Source organism: Dermacentor silvarum, chromosome 1, assembly GCF_013339745.2.
Source record: "Dermacentor silvarum isolate Dsil-2018 chromosome 1, BIME_Dsil_1.4, whole genome shotgun sequence".
Lineage (NCBI taxonomy): Eukaryota > Metazoa > Arthropoda > Arachnida > Ixodida > Ixodidae > Dermacentor > Dermacentor silvarum.
In genome coordinates, this window is record NC_051154.1 from 261,476,864 (window position 1) to 261,496,734 (window position 19,871).

Genomic DNA, 19,871 nt, shown 5'->3' on the forward strand with positions numbered 1-19,871 from the left:
GTACGAGACTCGTCGTTCCGTGAGGCATGCAATCGATCGGTTTCACTTGCTCCGTTACTTGAACCCTTGAGCACTTGAGCATTCGTTCGAATCCGAGTGGTCATGGTTCTGCAAAGTGTTGCCGCCTCCCTCGTCAGTCGGAGACTTTCTCAAGCAACTAGCCAATGAAACATCGCATGGCTGTGTAAGCGCTTCCCGGACGTCAACACTCGCCCGCCCTGCTTTGCAGTAGAGCCCGTCTTTCGTTTAGGGAAGCGCTGCATACGTAGCCAGGCGTTCTGAACACCACTGCAGCTATGCACAAACTAAAAGCTCTGTTTCTCTTTCCTTTTAGCTTTGGCGCACGCTTTAAAAGTAGTACAGAATATTTCATTCAGCGCGTCAGGACGTGCTGCTATATTGCACCGTCACCTACGTCTGGCAAGGAGAAATGTCTTAGCATCCGTTCACGGAGTTGAAAGGCATACGGTGTACGACCACTCGTTCTCCTATATGGACTCACATGAACGTTTGGTGGAATAGCGGTCGTGTCGCAGCTGTCGGACGCAGATTTCCCAATTACGGGCATGGGATGTGGAAAGTGAGAACGAGCCATTAGGGATATGTTTACTAACCAGAAGCGACGAAGTTCAAAGCATCAACATCGCATGTATTGCTGTTAACGGCGCTTCGCGTCTCCTGCAGCCGTCTCTCACTAACTGCGTTGCGATTGCTTTGTCGCATCGTTCACTTCGTCGCTAATCTGTGATTCCTTTAATTTTTTATTTTTTTTGACGAGGTAATTCTACATAGTAGCGTTGTTATGCCTGCATTTGTTTTCACTGTTAGAGACAACGTTAAGGACAACAACAACGACAACAACATAAAAAATGAAAAGAAAAATTGCGTTCCATACAGTGTTCGGATTTAAAAGAGTATACATGGCCACGTCCGCATGCATGATTTCATAGTTTTTCATCTAATCACAACAGCAGCAGAAGCAGCCCTGCGCTAGCAGTTGTAGGAATCTAAATGCCGTATTACTCATTTCGGTGACAATCAACATCAGCACCCGGTGCGGGGTGGTTATGGCGCTTTCTTTTTTCTGCGAAGCACGAGGTCAGCGGTTCAATTACCAGCCTCGGTGGCCGCATACCAATGAAGGCGGAATGCAAAAGCGCTCCTATACTTAGATATGGGTGCACGTTGCAGGTGATCTATATTAATCCGGAACCCTGCGCTGGTGTCATGAGTAGCATTGTGTTGCTTTGGGGCGTAAAACCCCATAGTGTGATTTGATCAGCGTGCCTGACAGCCCGCTTTTACAAAGACAGCAGGCGCAAACATGTCGCACAGAAAAACCTGCGGCAAACGCATGTTGAGTGCATAGGAAATGACATTTGAACACACGGAAACCGATTTAAGTCATATACGAAAGAAGCGGAGTAAATTTGCACTGCAGCGATAACTATCTAGGCTATACGGCACCGGCCGGGCGCCACTCTCTGTGTCTTTAATTACGGGGATACAACTTAAATGTTGTATTGAACCCAGCATTAATTGATGCGCGGGCTCAATACAGGGAGCCAGTAACATTCTCTCTATTGTCTTTTTTTTTTGTTAACGAAAATAAAAATGTCACAGTTTCGCCCTAAGGGCGAAGCAATGAATGCGATAGCAACACAGCAATGTCATACGAAGTAAGGTGAGCGGCTTTGGTAGCAACAACACGCAGAACTGTTGTCGACGCCATCGGCGTTTTGCCCGCGTTAGCTCAAAATGCGTGCGGCGTTGGTGACTGTTGCTGGAGCCTCTGATATAAATAGGCACTTGGTGCCGCAGCTAAACGTCGCCTCCCTTCCCTCCCCCTCCCCCACGGCCTCTCGCGCGTCCGAAGAAGGCGCGTTTGCTCTACATATATGGTGATTGTAAAGGAGAAAAGAGACGCCTACTTCTGCAGCCCTTAAGCGAGCACGGCGCAGAACGCGCGTTTGTTCTCCGCCGTGCGTTCACTCCCCGTGAAAGACGCGCCCCTCGCGCCCTTTCACTCGCACATACAGCGTTCGGCGCGCGGCGACGTGCCGAGAGCCCCCTCCGAGCCATCTGCCTGCAGGCAGTGGCAGTCCCGACCACAGTCAACCAGCATGGCTGATCCCTCACCAGCCACAGCTGGGAAATGCCGTCGCCGCCCGAGTGTTCTCCAATGGAACACCAACTCACTGCGGCGGCGGCATGCAGAGCTGTGCGCGCACCTCCTGCGGTGTGATTTCGACGTCCTCGCACTGCAGGAGGTGTACACTGTGGCCGAGGACCTGCGGCTGCCGGGATACACGGGCTACTCTGGCGCCACCACCTGCTCGACGCAGAGCTGCACGGACGCTCCCTGCCTGCAGGGTGCCCACAAGAAGGGGAAGCCGAGGACTGCCATCTACGTCCGCAGCAGCCTGGCCCACTCGGTGACCCCAGTCTCGGACGTCGTAGGCGGCGCCATGGAGTGCTGTGCTGTCACGGTACGCCTTGACAGACAGGACACGACTGTGGCGAGCGTCTACGTTCGTCCTGGACAACAGTGGGACCCCTCCAGCCTGGTGCGGCTTGCAGCACGCCTCGGCGGACATGCAGTCCTGTGCGGTGACTTCAACGCCCACCACACCGACTGGGGCAGCCGCAGGTTGCACCCGCCGAGGCAGGGACCTCTGCAACGCCATCAGCCGAGCAGGCCTGGTGGTACTCAACAGAGGAGGACCCACGTACGTCCGCCGTGGGGTGAGCACAGCCATCGACCTCTCCCTCACCACCGAGCAGCGCTCCTATGACTGGGCTACAACTCCCGACACTTGGGGATCTGATCACTTCCCCATCTTGATCACCCCCGGGTGTGGGAGAAGGCCGAGGTCACGAACATACCACGTCACAGACTGGTCCCTGTTCAGGAAGCGCTGCAGTGAGTTGGAAGATGGCTGTGACCTCCTGAGTGCCATCATGGAGTGCGCCCAGGCAGCCACAGTCCAGTGCTCTGCTCTGCCCGATACTCCTGTCCCGGATCTGCTCCTGCTCAACCTCCGTGCGTCCAGGCGACGCGTGGAGCGCCGAGCAATCCGGACGGGCAATGCAGAGCACTGGACCGAATACAGGAGAGCGGATGCCCGCTGCAGACGACAGGCCAGGCGCAGAAGGAGCCAGAGCTGGGGGAGCCTCTGCGCCACCATCGAGAACCGCTCCAAGGGCCCCCTGGCCTGGCGCCTCCTAAAGTCCCTGACCGGCAGGAAGGTCAACCGCCACCCCGTCCTCGCGGTGGCTATCTCGCTGGGCATCAGCGAGGCGGCCCTGGCGGAGTTGCTAGCGGACCACTTCGCCCCCCCGGCTGCCCTCGCTGCGGCCATCCTGCCGGTCGGACTTCCCCCTGCCAATCCGCCTACCTGCCTGCTGGAGCTGCATCCGGAGTGGGCGACCAGCCAGATCGCGGCCATCTGCCAGGACCCACTGACTCTCCACGAGCTGCAGATGGCCCTGAGGAGGGGCAAGCGTCGCAGTGCACCGGGAGCAGACGGAGTGACACTCCAGATGCTCCGCAACCTGGCCACCAGTGAGCAACGACGCCTGCTCGACTGCTACAACAACATCTGGTGGTCAGGACAGGTGCCGGAGGCCTGGCGCACAGCCATCGTGGCCCCCATTCTGAAGAGCAATAAGCCGGCTAACGAGCTGTCCTCATACCGACCGGTCTCTCTCACCTCCGCTGCCTGCAAGGTGATGGAGGCCATTGCTCTGGCACGGCTCGAATGGGTGGCCCGCGCCTGCGGGTTCCTCGCGGACCAGCAGACAGGCTTCCGGCGCCGAAGGTGCACTGCGGACTCCATCGCAGACGTCGTCTCCACCCTGGAGGACGCCAGGGCCAGCGGAGACCTCGCCATGCTCCTCCTCATCGACGTCAAGGGGGCGTTCGATGGCCTCCCACATGCGGTCGTCCAGCAGGCTCTGGACCTCCTGGGCATTGGCGGCAACCTGCGGCGGTTCCTGTCATCGTTCCTGAACGACCGCACCCTCAGGGTCCGCGTGGGCTATGCAAGGAGCACTCCCCGTCCGGTCGCAGCAGGCGTACCACAAGGGTCAGTGGTGAGCCCGTTTCTCTTCAACCTCGCCCTGGCCCGGTTGCCTGCTGCACTGCCGACCGACCCTCACTACAAGGTGGAGTGCTCCATCTACGCGGATGACATCGCCCTGTGGGTGCGGGGACCGCCACAGTCAAGCCGCCACGTGTGCCTGGCCCTCCAGAGAGCCCTGGACACCACGGCCGCCTACCTGGGAAGCATCGGACTCTCGGTTTCGACGGGGAAGACGGTGGCCCTCCTCGTCCACCCGAGAGCAGCGGCACGGCGCTCAGCTCCCCGGCTGCAGCTGGAAGGCGTGCGCATCCCATGGAGTACGACTGTGTCGTACCTTGGGCTGCGCATCGACCACCGGCTAACCTGGCGACCGGCAGTCGGGGCCATGCAGACCCAGACCATCAGGGTCCGCAAGGCCGTGTCGCAGCTCCTTGCTCATGGAGAGGGCTGCTCGGTGAAGTGGGCCCTGCGGCTCTACGAGGCGGCGGCCACATCACGCCTGCGGTACGCCCTCCCGCTGGTGGCGCTGCCGCCACGCCGCCTCGAAAAGTTGGAGCTGCAGCACCGGGCGGCCATCCGACTCTGCCTGGGCGTCCCCCGGAGCTCCCAGATTGCCGCTACCCTTGCGGAGGCTGGAGCATGGCCCCTGTCGCTCCTCTTCCTGCAGCAGGGGCTGAGGCACGTCGACCGCCTCCACCATGCTCCTGATGGCAGAGGCCTGCTGCGTCGCCTCCAGTCCCGGCCTTCCTCAAGGATGGGTCAGCTGTGCCGCCTCTACGAGGAGGTGGTTGGCAACCCACCGCCGAATGCGGTACAGCTGCCCCCACCGCAGAGGCCTCCTGTCCCCATCGCCACGGAGCTGCCCGGGATTTCGAAGAGGCGCTCACCCGCTTGCGCCCTGCAGCAGACGGCCGCCTGCCTCCTGGACGAGACCCTCGGAGACCACCTCCTGGTGTACGTCGACGGTTCGGTGGTACCGGACACCGGCTCTGCCACGGCGGCCTGCACGGCACCAGCCCTGCAGAAGAGCAGGCAGTGTCGACTGCCCAGACACGCCAGCTCGTCTGCAGCGGAGGTGGCAGGCCTCCACCTGGCCGTCGACCTACTCTCTGAGGAGCTTCCTGGGGTACCAGCGGCCATCCTCTGCGACTCCAGGGCAGCCCTCCTCGGCCTGCAGAGGCCAGAAAGCGCCAGCCTTGGAGTCGCACTGCTGTCTACCCGGCTGACAGCGCTGCAGGACGCAGGCCACCCGGTGTCCCTGCACTGGATCCCCGCCCACGTAGGGATCCCGGGCAACGAGGCAGCCGACACCCTGGCGAAGGACGCCCACCACACCACTGTGCCCCTCAGTCGGGCCGTGACGGAGGGCGACTTCACAGGACTGAGGCTGCGGCGACACCTGGCGACCCACCACCCAGACAAACGGGTGGCACTGGGATGCCCCCCACGACCACTCCCCCAGCGAGGCCTGGCTCGCAGGGAGACCTCGCTCCTTCTCCGGCTCCGCATCGGCTGCAGCTGGACGGCAGCACGCAGCTACCGACTGGGACGAGCGACGTCCCCGGCCTGCAGCTCCTGCGGGGAGCCGGAGACGATCGAACATCTCCTGCTGGCCTGCCCGGCGTACCTCCAGCAGCGGGGCCCACTCCTGCAGGAGTTCCGCCGCCTGGGCCTCCCCTGTGGCAAGGAGGAAGATCTCCTCTTCCCCGGCCGACAGCACCTTTCTGCACTTCGAGGCGTCGTGGAGTTCCTTGACTCGTCAGGGCTCTCCGCACGCCTCTAAGGACATTTCTACAAGCGGGAAGGCCTCACGGTCTCCCACTCCACCCCGGGCCTGACCGGCCTGGCACAACAACCCTGCAGACTCTGCGGCACGCCAAGGCCTTCCATCTCGGCCTGATACGTGCCGCCTATGCCTGCCGGTTTTGCTTCGCCCAGCCATGGCGTCTCCACTCTATCCCTTCTTTCGCTCCCACTTACCCCTCCCCGTTGGCGCTGAGCCGTGCTCCCTGAAGGGCTGCAGAAGATAGCGCCAACCTTTCCCTTTCCCTCAAGAACCACTTACCACCGGCGACGATTTCATCTCCAAATGACGTCATACGGAACCTCACGGCGACGGCGACGGCGACGGCGACGCCGACGGCGACGGCGACGCCGACGGCAGAAATCTGCTTTTGAGTGTCCATATAATTGCTATCGCAATAAAAGAAAGAGACGGAGTCACCCTATAATGGTGACGGCTACTCCTTTTTGCCTATGTTCCTTCCTTCTTTATTGCGATAGTAACTACATGGAAATTCGAGGCGCCTTCGGCGCCATCTGCTGTCCTAAATGCGACGGCGCATGCGCGGCCCGCACGGGGAGGCATAGAAGGCTCCCAGAGGCGCGCGCTGTGAGTTCGACTGCCAAAACGGCGAAGCCAAGTGGACGCGCGGACACGCTCCGCTCCGTCGGTTCTGCACCCAGATCCAGGGCAGCCTGCTATTAGTTTTAGCAGAGTGCCGCTTACGCTCCGCTCCGCTCACGTTTCACGCTCTGGTATACTGCAGGGAACTGCGTATATTTCGCATTTGATAAGCGCGTCTTGCCGAGACGTGAGCGACGCGCTATCAACTCGGCTGCAAAACGACGAAGAGGCCAAGTAGACACGCTGTCACGCTCCGCTCAGTCGGCTGTGTAGCGGAGCGAGGCGTTCCGCTGCCGGTATGAGCGTTGTGCGCAAGCGCAATAGCGTACCCGCTAAGCGGTTGTGCGGCATTTGCTTGTATATGCCGGTCTGAGCGGAGCGGACAGCAAGCGCTCAGCTAAGACACTCTATTAGCACGAGTGTTGTGCGCGCACACATTAGCGCTCCTGCTGATGCGTGTGTACCACACCGCAGGTGCATACACCGGTCGGAGCGGAACGGACGGCAAGCGCCAAGCTAAATCCAGCTAATCCTTTCACCGAACACCGCGGCCGGCGTTCCTCATCGCGGCGCGAGCGTTATTGTCACACGCCTGGTATCGTATATGACACGGCGCTGCACCTTCTGCACTGCAGCAGTTGCCTCGCGTGCTGCGTCGTGCCATGTCGCCTTCGCGTATGGTCAGAACACCGCGCGAGGAGCTCCACCGCAACGTTAAGCCTTACTATCTCAATTGATGCTTCGCCTCCCTGGCGGCGAACCGGCAATCTTTGAACGCGAGAGCGTTAAAATATTGCCGAAAAAAAAAGATTGTCGCAAAAAAAAAAAAAAATCGGGTGTCGGCGCCGACCGTCGTTGGGCGAAAAATCATTCCGAACCTCAACCACGTAAGCCCTCCGCGTGGCGCAGAGGCGATTCCGAACTAATTGAATTACTCGAAGTAAAATGCAATAGAAAAATCGTAAAGTACAACTTAAAACATAACCTACAGACATGATAGCGTCGGACTGCAATTTGAATATAGGAGAAAACATAATTCTGCTACGCGGAAACTAAAATACAAACCCCTTTTCCAGCGTTTCTACCATTAGTACAGCGGCGCCCGCTCGGTTCCTTGCAACAACACCATCCAGATTTTAAATTAAATTAAATTAAATTAAATTAAATTATGGGGTTTTACGCGCCAAAAGCACGATCTGATTATGAGGCACGCCGTACAGTGGGGGACTCCGGAAATTTGGACCACGTGGGGTTCTTTAACGTGCACCTAAATCTAAGTACACGAGTGTTTTCGCATTTCGCCCACCATCCAGATGGCACTCGCCTCCGCGGCAGCCGCGCGCGAAGGCGAAGGTGGAGAGAAAAAAAGAAAAAAAAAGAAAGCTGCAGTTGCCTGGAAGTGTGACAAGCAGTTGAATGCTAGCGCGTTCCACTCTTAAAGGGGAAGGTTAAGCGTCCTCCAAATTTTTTCTTTCTTCCTTTCGTTATTTATTTCGCTTCCCTGGTGCGCTTGATGTGACGTGAAAAAAAGTATTTTTTTTATTCTACCTTTTTCCCACATAGGGCCCAAGGTGGAATCTTCGTTACTTGCACTTTGTAAGTGCTTTGCTTATTCACCCGGCGATTGTGCACATCTGCGTTGCAGCGTGGTAGAATAATGGGCAGTGTGGCATCCCTGGGTCGATGCCATCTTTCATTCCCCCTCATCCCGCTCCCATGTTTAGGGTAGCAAAGCGGTTGTGCTGAACTGGTTAACCTCCCTGCCTTTCCTTCTCCACTCTTTCCTTCCTTCCTGGGTCGATGCAACAAAGACGAGAGAGCCACCAGAGCGATGAAAAAGCGTAGGAGGCGCTGGTCGCAACAGGAGCGTGGAAACGAAGATAGCTCGGCCGTTTTTACGGTTTGTTTGCATGAGTTTCGCGTCGTTGCCTGCGTTTTTTTTTTCAGTCGTGTAAGCGGTGTGTAGCAGTTGCATGCAGACGCGAAATGAGCGGGACGCCTTTTGCCGCACTGTAACAGTGACTGTCGCTCGGGCAGACAAGCGCGCTCTTCCTGAAGCCGATTGCCGGGAAGCGCGTGGTCGCGCAATATACGAAAGGACGAGATCGAGTGCTCCACTAGAGCAGCGTCGTCTGGGAGTGCCACTTCCATGCACGGTTAATTCTGCGGCACACTTTTCACATGACAGTCAACGGTGAGGTCATTGAGATCTCTTGCTATCGAGCGAGCGTTGTTGACAAATAATGCCGTTTCCACCATTTTTCGGTGCCCGAATAAGTATACATTTCACGGCTGCTGCCGAATAAAAGCAAAGACCGCAGTATCTAGCTGCGATCAAGCGCTTTGCATTTCCTAGCGAAAAGGGAATATGGCGCATTGGCTCAAGTGCACGAACGCAGACAGTTCAGTGTATGAGCTAATTATATACCGAGCCCAACACAGGCATTAAGGGGCGATGCATGGTATACAATTACTTTCAAAAAGCAGTTTTTCAATTCTGATATTAAAAAAATACTTTATTTATTGAAGAATATTTGCTTCAAACTTCATGTCGAAAAGAGAACTATAGAAGTGCTTCAAACATGGCGCCAAAGTTACCTTTCCCCTACCAGATTCAGTTTGGCTTGGTACCGATTTGACACAACTTGTCCAAAAGAGCTGAAAAAATGTAAAAGTTGTTGTTTCTTTTTGCTCTTACCATTAATAGTTGTGGCTTCGTAACTGATTTTAGCTTCACCGAAAATGACATTACTGACCGTTGGCGGCAGCCCGCTTGTTTGTGCATCACCAATCTTGTTCATCGCGTAGTATAAGTTATTTAAAACATTTTAATACAAACAGAATGGTCGTATTCACGTGCACCACTCAGAAGACCCACCGTGGTTGCATAGTGGCTTTGGCGTTGTGCTTCTGAGCACGAGGTCGCGGGATCTAATCCCGGCCGCGTTGGCCGCATTTCGATTGGGGAGAAATGCAAAAACGCCCGTTTGCCGTTCACTGGGTGCACGTTAAAGAATCCCAGGTGGCCGAAATTAATCCGGAGTCCTCCAATACTCATAATCAGATCGTGGTTTGGCGCGTAAAATTCTGGAATTTACTTTTTTTTTACCGCTCAGAAGATGACTCATTAACCTGAGGTAAAAGCGCGCGCACGAGAGAGAGAAAGACAGGCAAAGGAAAGACAGGGAGGTTAACCAGAGAATATCTCCCGTTGGCTACCCTGTACTGGTGGAGGGCGAAAGGTATGCAATGAGAGAAAAGGATTACGAATAGAAAACACACACACACGCACATACACACGCTAACGCACACACACGCACACACACGTACACACACACACATATATACACACGCTAACGCGCACACACGTACACACACACGCACACACACACGCTAACGCACACACACGTACACACACGTACACACACACACACACACACACACACACACACACAACACACACACACACACACACACCATGCACACACACACGCGCACACACACAGGCACACTCACCACGCGCGCGCGCACACACACACACACAGCGTCAACGTGTCTCTATTACGTTCTACGTCACACAGTGCAGTCACAACTTGTCACAGAGTCCGGTTTCTTTTAAATAACGCAGCAGTGCCTTCATAGCGGCTCGCGCTAATGTTCGTGTAGGCTAGTGTACAAGAATGTTGTTTTCCGTAAGTGGGCGCTTATGCAGTTGCTCTAGCGTGACTGAGAGGGCTGCTCTCTTCGGGTTGAAACGAGGGCACTCGCAAAGAGGGTGCGCGATCGTTTCGCTGCACCCGCAGAAGTCCTAAAGTAGGCTATCCGCCATTCCGATGAGAAAGGAGTATGCATCTGAAAAAGCTACTCCAAGCCATAGACGGACTTGAAGGATGCAGTCACGTCGTCGAAGGTCAGGCGGAATACAGAGCCGTAAATTAGGGTCCATGGTATGAAGGTGGGCACTTGTGAGTCGGATGAATTGCACTGAACCAATGTTAGGTTAAAGCGTAAGCCTGGAAAGTTTTCTTCGCTGCGTCGGCTCTCGAAAGAGGAATGGCAATGCAGTTGACGCCCCCGTCCGCTTGATCATTGCCATGTGTGCCACAGTTACTAGGCAACCACTGATATATTATATCGTGCGAAAAAACGCAAATTCTACGGAAACAATATGTTACCCTGCGTCAACAACGTGGTCAAGCCCCGCTCACGACGGTGGGCCCCCAAGAAGATCGCTGGTGTCCCGCTCAATTAATCAAAGCAATCCAAAGAGAAAAGCTATAGTTATTACCAGGAAATATATTGCAAAGGAATGACTGGTAAATGATACGAGCTATTGAGACCCTCCAGGTTTTTTGGCTTGATGCGTTACAACTGAACACTTAAAGGCGATTTCTAGAAAACACTGTTTTTGCTGATTAAAGGGACATTATCTCCGCCCCTATAAATCAATATTTTGAGCACGAGATTTCGCCCACTTGTTGTAATACGTTTTATGCATACACTGAACAAAAACAATTTTGTTACCTTGAGCAGTTTTCTTTAATAAAATAATGTTCCTTGCCGAATTGCCCTTATATCGATAGGAGTCCCGCTGTGTTATACGCCTCATAAAAAAAAAAAAAAACTTTTTTCGACGGTGGCAATACGTTGTGTCACTACATTGATTTAATGCTAACACATTACTGTCGACAGACATCGTGAGATGGGTGCCGCCGAATTTTTTTTAACAGCGGAGCTGTTTCTGCCGAGCGTAATCTGTCTGTCGTAAACAGAAAATGTAGGCCGATCCTGGCGGCAGTGCAGAAAGGGTCCAAGCGCAATGGCACATACCCCTCTGAGCTAGCGAAGCTGAGCCTGGCTATGTCTAGTTAAGCATGGTTGGGACTACTTAAGCTTAGTCAGTCATCGATAGCCAATCAATAGCTAATCGATAATCATTCAATAATAAATAAATTCCGGTAAATGCTGGGCTTGACTTGGCAGTGCATAGCCTAGCCCAAATACGTGGCCAATACCTTGCGATAGCCAATTGACAGCTAATGGATCGATGATCGAATGAATAATCAAAATATTCCGCAAAATGCTGGGGATGACTTGGTAGTGCTTAGCCTAGCCCAAAAGCCAGGACTAGCTAGGTGCCCATCAGCTCCGCTGTCTCTTTAGCATTGCGCCTCCAGTGCAAGCTACGCTAATTTTTCTTTTTTTTTTTGCATTTCGCCCCCATCAAAATGCGACGCTCCTCTTTCGCGCTTCCCTAAGACGAATCGGTGGCATCTAGCGCAACCACCTCGAAGCCTGTGCGTGGCCTCCGAAATGCATGGCGCGCCGGTGAGTGCGAACGCTGCGAAACGCGTCATGCGGCAACCGGGCTCCCCTGTGGTGCTTCTTTGTGGACACGCTGCGCCCTCTAGTGGCACTGCCGAGAAGACCGCACGTGGCCTCCGAGACGAGAAGCGTTGCGCGCCGATCACTGCGAACGCTTATAACTGTTCCCTCGCTTGCCGCACACTCGGCGGCACATACTCAATGACTCAAGTCGGCAAGAGGTTCATTGAAGAACGGAACATACCCGGTAATTTAATGGCGCAGCTCGCTAAAGCGTTGGCGGGAAAGGGGTTCGTTGAAAAGCAACACACTGCCACGTACTCAGTGACCCAAGTTGGTCCGATGGTTGGTTTCTAACCCTGTTACCTCGGCACTAGTAGCCCGATGCGCTACTCATTCGTCCATGGACCACCCAGTGACGCAGGTTGTTGTGAAAACGGTTAGATACAAACATACATTGACACATACATAGATAGCCCCCAGAAAGCGCGTGAAGTACCATGAGGTGGCTAACGCATTAAAAGAAAGAACGGGATATACGGGTACATAATGAGCAGCAATCCTGCAACAGGACAAAATGGAGAGACAGAGTACAGACATACGGGGTGATCATTTTCAATTTTTACGGAATTAAAAAAAACAGTCGCCCGTTGCAGATGTCGTTATTCTAGTCCTTCAGCTGGATTTGGATTATTCAGAGAGGCGGACATTACTTGCGCCAGAAATCAAAACACATATTCAACTAAGTAACAAAAAATTACCAATTAACTTCTTTAATCATTACTTTATGGCACATATTGCGATTCACGAACTGTAGCCGGTGCGGTTGCAAGGCGTATCCAATTGGAAGAAATTTCCAGAATGACACCAGTTTGTAGATATGCGCCATCCAACTCGCCGTAAAAATGTACTGTTGTTCCACTTACTTTTTAACGAAACGCTCTTTAGGCACTGAAGCACAAAAGTAACTGGAACGCCCATGTATTTCGTCCAACACTTTGGGAAACAATATGTCGAAACTGGTGTCGTCCTGGAAATTCATTTCAAATGGACATGCCTTGCAAACTCACTTGCTACAACTCGTAAATTGCAATGTGTGCCGCAGTAATTAAGTAAGAAGCTAATTAGAAAATTTCAATTATTAGTTGAATATGTGTTTTGATTTCTCGTGCTAGTAAAATCCGCCTCTTCGAATAATCCAGCTGAAGGACAAGAATTATGCTACCTACCACAGGCGATTTTTAAAACTTTTGCAAAACTAAAAAAATGATCACCCCGTTCCAATGGTCACACAATGCAGTGACAGAGCTTGAACACCAGGCCACGGCCTGGAGTGAACATTCAATGAGAAACTACAAGAAGACCGGGGAGGAGCTAGCCCAGCTAGAAAGAAGACTCAAGAGAAGGCACGAAGCAGGACATCTTTTGAAAGTTATCAATAATAATAATAATAATAATAATAATAATAATAATAATAATAATAATAATAATAATAATAATAACAATAATATATTATCAAGATAAATATGTACGGGTCAGCACGGCCATGCAGTCGTGCAAAGTTTCATTGAGTATGTCGAAGTGCTCGGACTGAATTGATAGGAAAAAAAAAACAGAATTCCTCATTTAAAACTAACAAAAGCCCTGCAATAAATGTTTCAGAAGTGACCGTCAATGACAATTTGTCTTAATGGCAGACATCAATGTAAAAACTGCGTTTTAACATGGAACAAACTGCATATTTTTTTGCGTATTCGCCAAGGCATTTGCGTAGGCAAAATTAATTTTGCTCAAATTTTTTAAAGAAAATGCATTCATTTGGAACCACATATGACTGTATCCTCTTATATAAAAGCACTTGGGAGCAACAAAATATAGAAGTCACACATTATTATACACTAAGACACCGACTGATACTGTCATTAATGGCATTCGTAAGAAACAGGGTGAACGTTGGGCCCTGTTAATGAATGCGGATACAGCACACCATCTTGAACAAATTCTCACATAAAATGTATTTTTACCATGTCAGTGCCTTTTATCTGCGCTGTCGCCCGGTATTTCGCTTAGCGGTGTCGCTACACATAATACGAATGATTTTATTCACACTGTTTTGGGAGACGCATTTTAACGTTGCCCTGCTGTTTTCATGGTCGAGTTGCTGGTTTCAGTGTATACAGCGCCACTGAAACCAGCAACTCGACCATTAGCTTCTCCCTCTGCGACCATGATGATGGTAACGGGAACACATCACACTTACTGTGGACTTGCTCAGCGACTGCAAGTACTAGACGTCCCCGTGCCTCCCATGCGAAAGATGAAAAAGCTGCCTACAGACTTAGCTGAACGGCAACACATATCGCACGCTCCTCTCTGACATCTAGGAGGCCGGTTGGGACTCCCTGCTGTGAATAAATGAGCATGGGGATATTTTCACGGCCATCCCGTCAACAAAGACGTTTTTTCTACTACAATACACCAACTATGTGCGTAAATGTAGACGAGCATTTGTGCAGAAAACTTCCTATTCGTGAGACGATGAGTAGCCGGCGCCGCATTTCCGCGCCAAAGTGTTCATTTTTTAAATAAGAACAACGCGAGAGACAGAGACAAACGAAGAAAGACGCACAACAGCGCTGTGTGTGTGTCTTTATTCGTTTGTCCCCGTCTGTCGGGCTGTTCTTATTTTAAACATGAACTACCAACATGCCCAAATCTCTAACCTTCATATCTTTATTTTATCGTGTAAATAGAAAAGAGAGATAATGAGAGACAAGATTCCCATAAGAGAATGGGTGAGATGGAAATTCAAGACGATGAGCAATGCGAGAACAAGGTGAGAGCAGGAGCCAACGTTTCGACAAGTCGATTTGTCTTTTTCAAGGCCTTGAAAAAGACAAGTCCTTGTTCTCGGGTTGCACAAGACAAGTCACGAAAAAGAAAATGCCGCAAATAAAAGCGCGTTTCTATGTATTCCGGCCGTAAAAGTTCTAAATTCATCCCATTTCTGTTATCTGTAGCAGGTGCATACAGATTAGAAAATTCTAAATTCTTTAATTAACTGCTTAAAGACGTCAGGCAGCCGCACTGTCCCTATACCGGGTGTTTCAGCGAACACTGTCAAAAATGTTTCAAAGGTTGCCTGTGGCAGATAGCTCAATTCTAGTTCATGAGCTGGTCTACTCGAGGAGGCTCACATTACTTGCACCAAAAAATTTAAGTGCATAATCGACCAATTAACAAAAATAACAAAAATTTACTAGTAAAGTTTTTAACTAATTAGCGTGTGGCCCACATTGCAATTTGGAAATTGTAGCCGCGGAGTTCGCAAGGCGGATCCACTTGGAACGAATTCTAAGGATGACACCAGTTTCGAGGTATTAGTTCCCGAACTTTGCGGTGAAATGCATTGGCGTTCCAGTTACTTGTGTGCGTCAATCCATAAAACGACGTTTCGTTAAGAAAGTAACTGGAACGCCATTGCATTTCTCCGCCAAGTTCGGGAATTAATATCTCGAAACTGGTGCCATCCTGAGAATTCGTTCCAAGTGGATCCGCCTTGCGAACTCCGCGGCTATAATTTGTAAATGCCAATATGAGCCATAAGATAATTAGTTAGAAACTTAATTAGTGAATTGTTGTTAATTAGTCGATTATGAATTTCAATTTTTTGTGCAAGTAATGTCCGCCTTTTCGAGTTTACCAGCTCATGAACTAGAATTGTGCTATCTTTAACCTTTAAAAATTTTTGAAAGTGTTTGCTGAAACACCCTGTATATACAGGAAGCAAGTTTTGATTTGCTGAATGCTACAAACATCTGTTTAAAAAATCTGCGCACTTTAGTGGCTCCTTCGACTTCCAACTCACTTACTGCATCAGCAGCAGGTTCTCGGAGCGGCCATCGCCCCCTTCTCAATAACAACTTCTACGCGACGCGAACAATATTGTCATCCTCGTCCCTCTAAAGCATATTTCCTGCTGTGGACTTCCAACAGACGCTACCACCTTCGGAGTTAGTATGTCCGGTCAAGGCCCCACAGAAATTGACAAGCGGGAACGTTGCGTTGTCAACCTTAGTGGTTAGCACACCCGGCCGTTAGCGGTGGTTGGCACATCCCAGCAGTGCATGATGGTGGGCATAGTTTTGCTTTTCTTCGCCATATCACGAGGGTGAATCTGAGGAACAGGAGGAGTTGACTCGGCGACGACAGCGTCACGGAAAGGACGGAAGGGCACATCAAATTTCTTTCGAGCATTTTAAATGCTGACATAATCAAAAAAAAGAAAAGCTGCCGTTTCACACAGCGACCGAAGCACATACGGAAGAGGCGACGCGTTAAAAAGCGAATCATCTTCTACATAACTAATTTGCAAAGCTCTACAAATTATATACTGCGGCTTCGTAGTCTTTCCTATCCTGTTTTTCATACAACTTCGCTTGTGTCTACTCAATGCTGGATTTCGATATACCATGTTTTTCTGCGAATACAATAGGCAAAGGTTAAAAATCGCCTGTGGCAGATAGCACAATTCTAGTCCTTGAGCTGATCTCCTCGAAGAGGTGGACACTACTTTCACGCTAAATCAAAATCTATAATCAAGGAATTAAAAAAAGTCACTTATAAGGTTTATAACTAATTACCTTACGGCACACATTGCAGTGTACCAATTGTAGCCGGTGAGACAGCAAGGCATATCCACTTGAAAATATTTATGTGTATGACACCATTTTCGAGACATGTGCCATCAAACTTGTGGTAAAAAATGCACTGTCGTTCCACTCACTCTTTCATGCGTTAGCATTAGGAGTGTCTAGTGCAGCGAACGGTGGTCTGCTCCGGACCACCGTCAGTTCCACTTTGTTCCACGAAGAGGCGCTTGTTCTGTGGTATATGTGTCTCTGTGTGTCCTTATATCAGTCGTGCTGTTTGAGTATAGTCCTGAAGATGAACGTACTAGCCCGCTACAAAATGTTACTAAGACAGGAAGGACATGCGTCGAGTGAGCTCCTGGCATCCCTTTGCAATGTGGTGAACGCGGTTTAAATCATTAATACCGGACTTAAAGAAGGCGCGACGTAATGCTTACGCATTTATCTCGCCTTTTCGCTAAATATCCACTGAATGTTTTTAACAAAACGCCGTTTTATGCATTGAAGCCCAAAAGTAACTGGACCGAAGATGTATTTCTTCGCAAAGTTAGGAAACAAATATCCCGAAACTGGTGCGTGTAATCCTGAGAATTCATTCTAAGTGAATCCCCCTTGCGAAATCCCCGGCTAGAATTTGTAAATGGCAATATGTGCCGCAAGGTAAGTAGATCGAAACTTAAGTAGGGATTTTTTTTGTGAATTAATCATTATGTATTTCAATTTTTCATGCAAATAGTGTCTCGCCCTTTGAGAAATCTAGCTCAAGGATTAGAATTGTGCTATGTGCCTCAGGTGGTTATCTAAAATTGGTTAAAATGTTCGCAGAAGCACCTGGCATAACCACATGCACCATAGCGTGGAGTGCTACCACTTCGTCGTAATACGACGCTGCTCTAGCACTAGCGCTTCCTGAATGCCAAGCGCCACAAGGGCATTCAAGAAGTTCGAGTTCCCGATAACAAAGGCTTTCATTCCTAAACGTTGTTCATTGCACTATTCTTTCAGCGGCAGAACGCAAACGCTGTGTTGTGCCGTCCGACTTTTGTCCCGTGTGGCCGCATTACTTGTTTTCTCGCGCGGCTTACTCGCTTGCCCACAATGCTCTTAAGTGTTCTTAACCTGCGATTTCTCGCACTAAGACGTGAGGGTCTGATGGTCGTGCTGTGAGGCTGGTGGCGGCTGAGGCGGGAGACGCGGTAGATACATAATAACGCGACAACGTTTGACATCTTGTAATGCTTCTGCCACGGCCGCATGATGCCTCACTGTCACTGAACACAATGTGGCAAGATATTTCCGTCGCCAATCTCACTCTTGAAGGTGAACACGAATTGCATGGCTGCAGCATATACGGCAACAGTCGTTGGCGAAGCAGCAGCCCTAGTGCACCAAACATTACGCCTTTAAATTGCATTCCCTCTCCGCACAGGGTTTCTGGACACTTGTGGAATCAACTCTGCGCACTCGTTAGCGCCGCTCAGGCATAGCTATTACCGGCCAAGTTTGAAAGGCTAAACCTTCTTTGAGCCACGCTGGAACTCCCATCATGCTGTATATATTACGAGACACGGGCATACATGCAAGTGCGCAGACATAACGAGCATCGTGTCGTCTGTTTCTCGTGCGTCGCGCTGTTCGCAACGGGTATAATAACTAGGCAGACAAAGTAAACACAGTCGGCGTTTCCTCAAACTTACAATGCTACGGAGCCACTGCGTTTTCATACGCGCAAATTATTTGTACAGTATACAACGCCTCGCCTCTGTGAATGGATATTGCGGGAACAAGGACGGAATGTGTCGACACAACTTGACGGAGATAGTTCTGTTCATCTGTGCACTAGAACCTTCAATCTTTAACAACTAGTCGTAGGTAATAAGTGACCCAAAATTGGCTTCCTTCCTGCTTTGCTCTCTATCGCGCGTATTAAATGTCGTCGGTTTTTGCGAACCGCTACCGCGGCACGAGTATTCGCAACTATCGCAAGCAAGAATTTTACAGCGCCCGAAAAGAATAGAAATTCGCCTTGAACAACTTCTGTGATCTTACATTGAATACCACTTTTGCGTTCGCATTGACGGAGCAATTCAAACATAAAGGTTACCAAGCGCTGAGAGCTTACCAAACCTCAAATAATGGGTCACCACTGCTCTTTAAAAAGACTCGTAACTGCTGGATAATAAGGAATCTTGATGTACTCATGCCCTGGTATACAAAGACTTCACAGCTAGGCATTGTAAGGATGGACGCCATCAGGTCTCTAGAGGAGTAGGACTCACCTTTGTATTTCCAGTACGTGTCTATTGATGTTTTCGATGCACATGATGAGATTCGTTGTGACGCTGGAAGAGAGAAGCCAAGAAGCATGCAGATGTCTCAGTGCACCGCAGCCGGCAGCGCGGCCTCGTCACACGCGCAGCATCGCGGCACGTGCTGTGCTGCTGGCTTGCGACGCAGTGAGAAGCACAGACGCAGCTCAACTTGCTCTTCTGGCACAGCCACAACCCGCTGTTGCGTCGAGATACGTCGCTGCGAAAGAGCGCGTATCATATTCAGCGGTTGTCCATTGCGCACTACCTGCGCCTGAAAACACGCACACGGGCACGTATAACACACATACACCAAGCAGACAAAAGGACTCGGAGCGATACGGAACCGTTATCGGGGCCGCTATGCTATCAGATTTTGCTACAGCGTTTCCTTCCCGCTCTTCTCTGTGTCCCTGCCAGAGTGTCTTATCGGCACCTTCGCCGCTGTCCGTGTGAGCACCATTCTGGCTATGTACCACGCATTATTATCGGTATGACATGGCGTGATATCATAGCGCATCCGAATGTGCGATTTCGTTGACGCTCACACCTTCCCGTTTTTTGTGAGGCCGCGTGCAAAGGGTCTGCTTAACAGATCTTGCTGGTTCAGGTGGTTTCAATTGACGTCATTATATCTATGATTTTTTTTATTTTCACTTGGGAGAGCGAAAGGCCCTTCCACTGCACCTGATAATCTTATCGGAAGAACTATACGTGGTAGAAGTCGCCAGCACATTTCACAAGTCGCCGTGTGTGCTGTGAGACCGGCAGTGGGTTACCTGCACTGAGCCAGCTAGACGTAACTTTCCTTTCTAAACTGAAAGGGGCACTAAAGCAAAATGTAAATGCTAAAATAGAAAATCAAATCTTTCTTCACATCCCAAGAATGTTTGTGGTCATGAGCAAAAAGCCATTATAGACACTTGGCAACGAGAATTCCTCACGCGGACGCAACATCTTCTATACTCAAGGAAATTGAGAACCAGGGGGTGGTCACCTGCTGGAGCAAATTTGCCACCCGGTAAAAATATAACCTCACACGACATTCCTCGCGATTGATCTTACGATCGAGTTCGCTTCCATAGCTGAGAAA

General features: G+C 50.8%; 1 protein-coding gene across 1 annotated transcript in view; it reads right to left on the reverse strand.

Moving 5' to 3' along the window:
- Nucleotides 1-19,094, reverse strand: part of LOC119437102 (LIM homeobox transcription factor 1-beta) — a 231,371-nt gene extending 212,277 nt beyond the window's left edge. Inside the window, exon 1 of the mRNA XM_037704174.2 lies at nt 18,749-19,094. Coding sequence (XP_037560102.1) covers nt 18,749-18,792 — 44 coding nt within the window. The 5' untranslated portion in view covers nt 18,793-19,094. The remainder of the gene's footprint in view (nt 1-18,748) is intronic.
- Between the last annotated feature and the right edge of the window lie 777 nt (nt 19,095-19,871).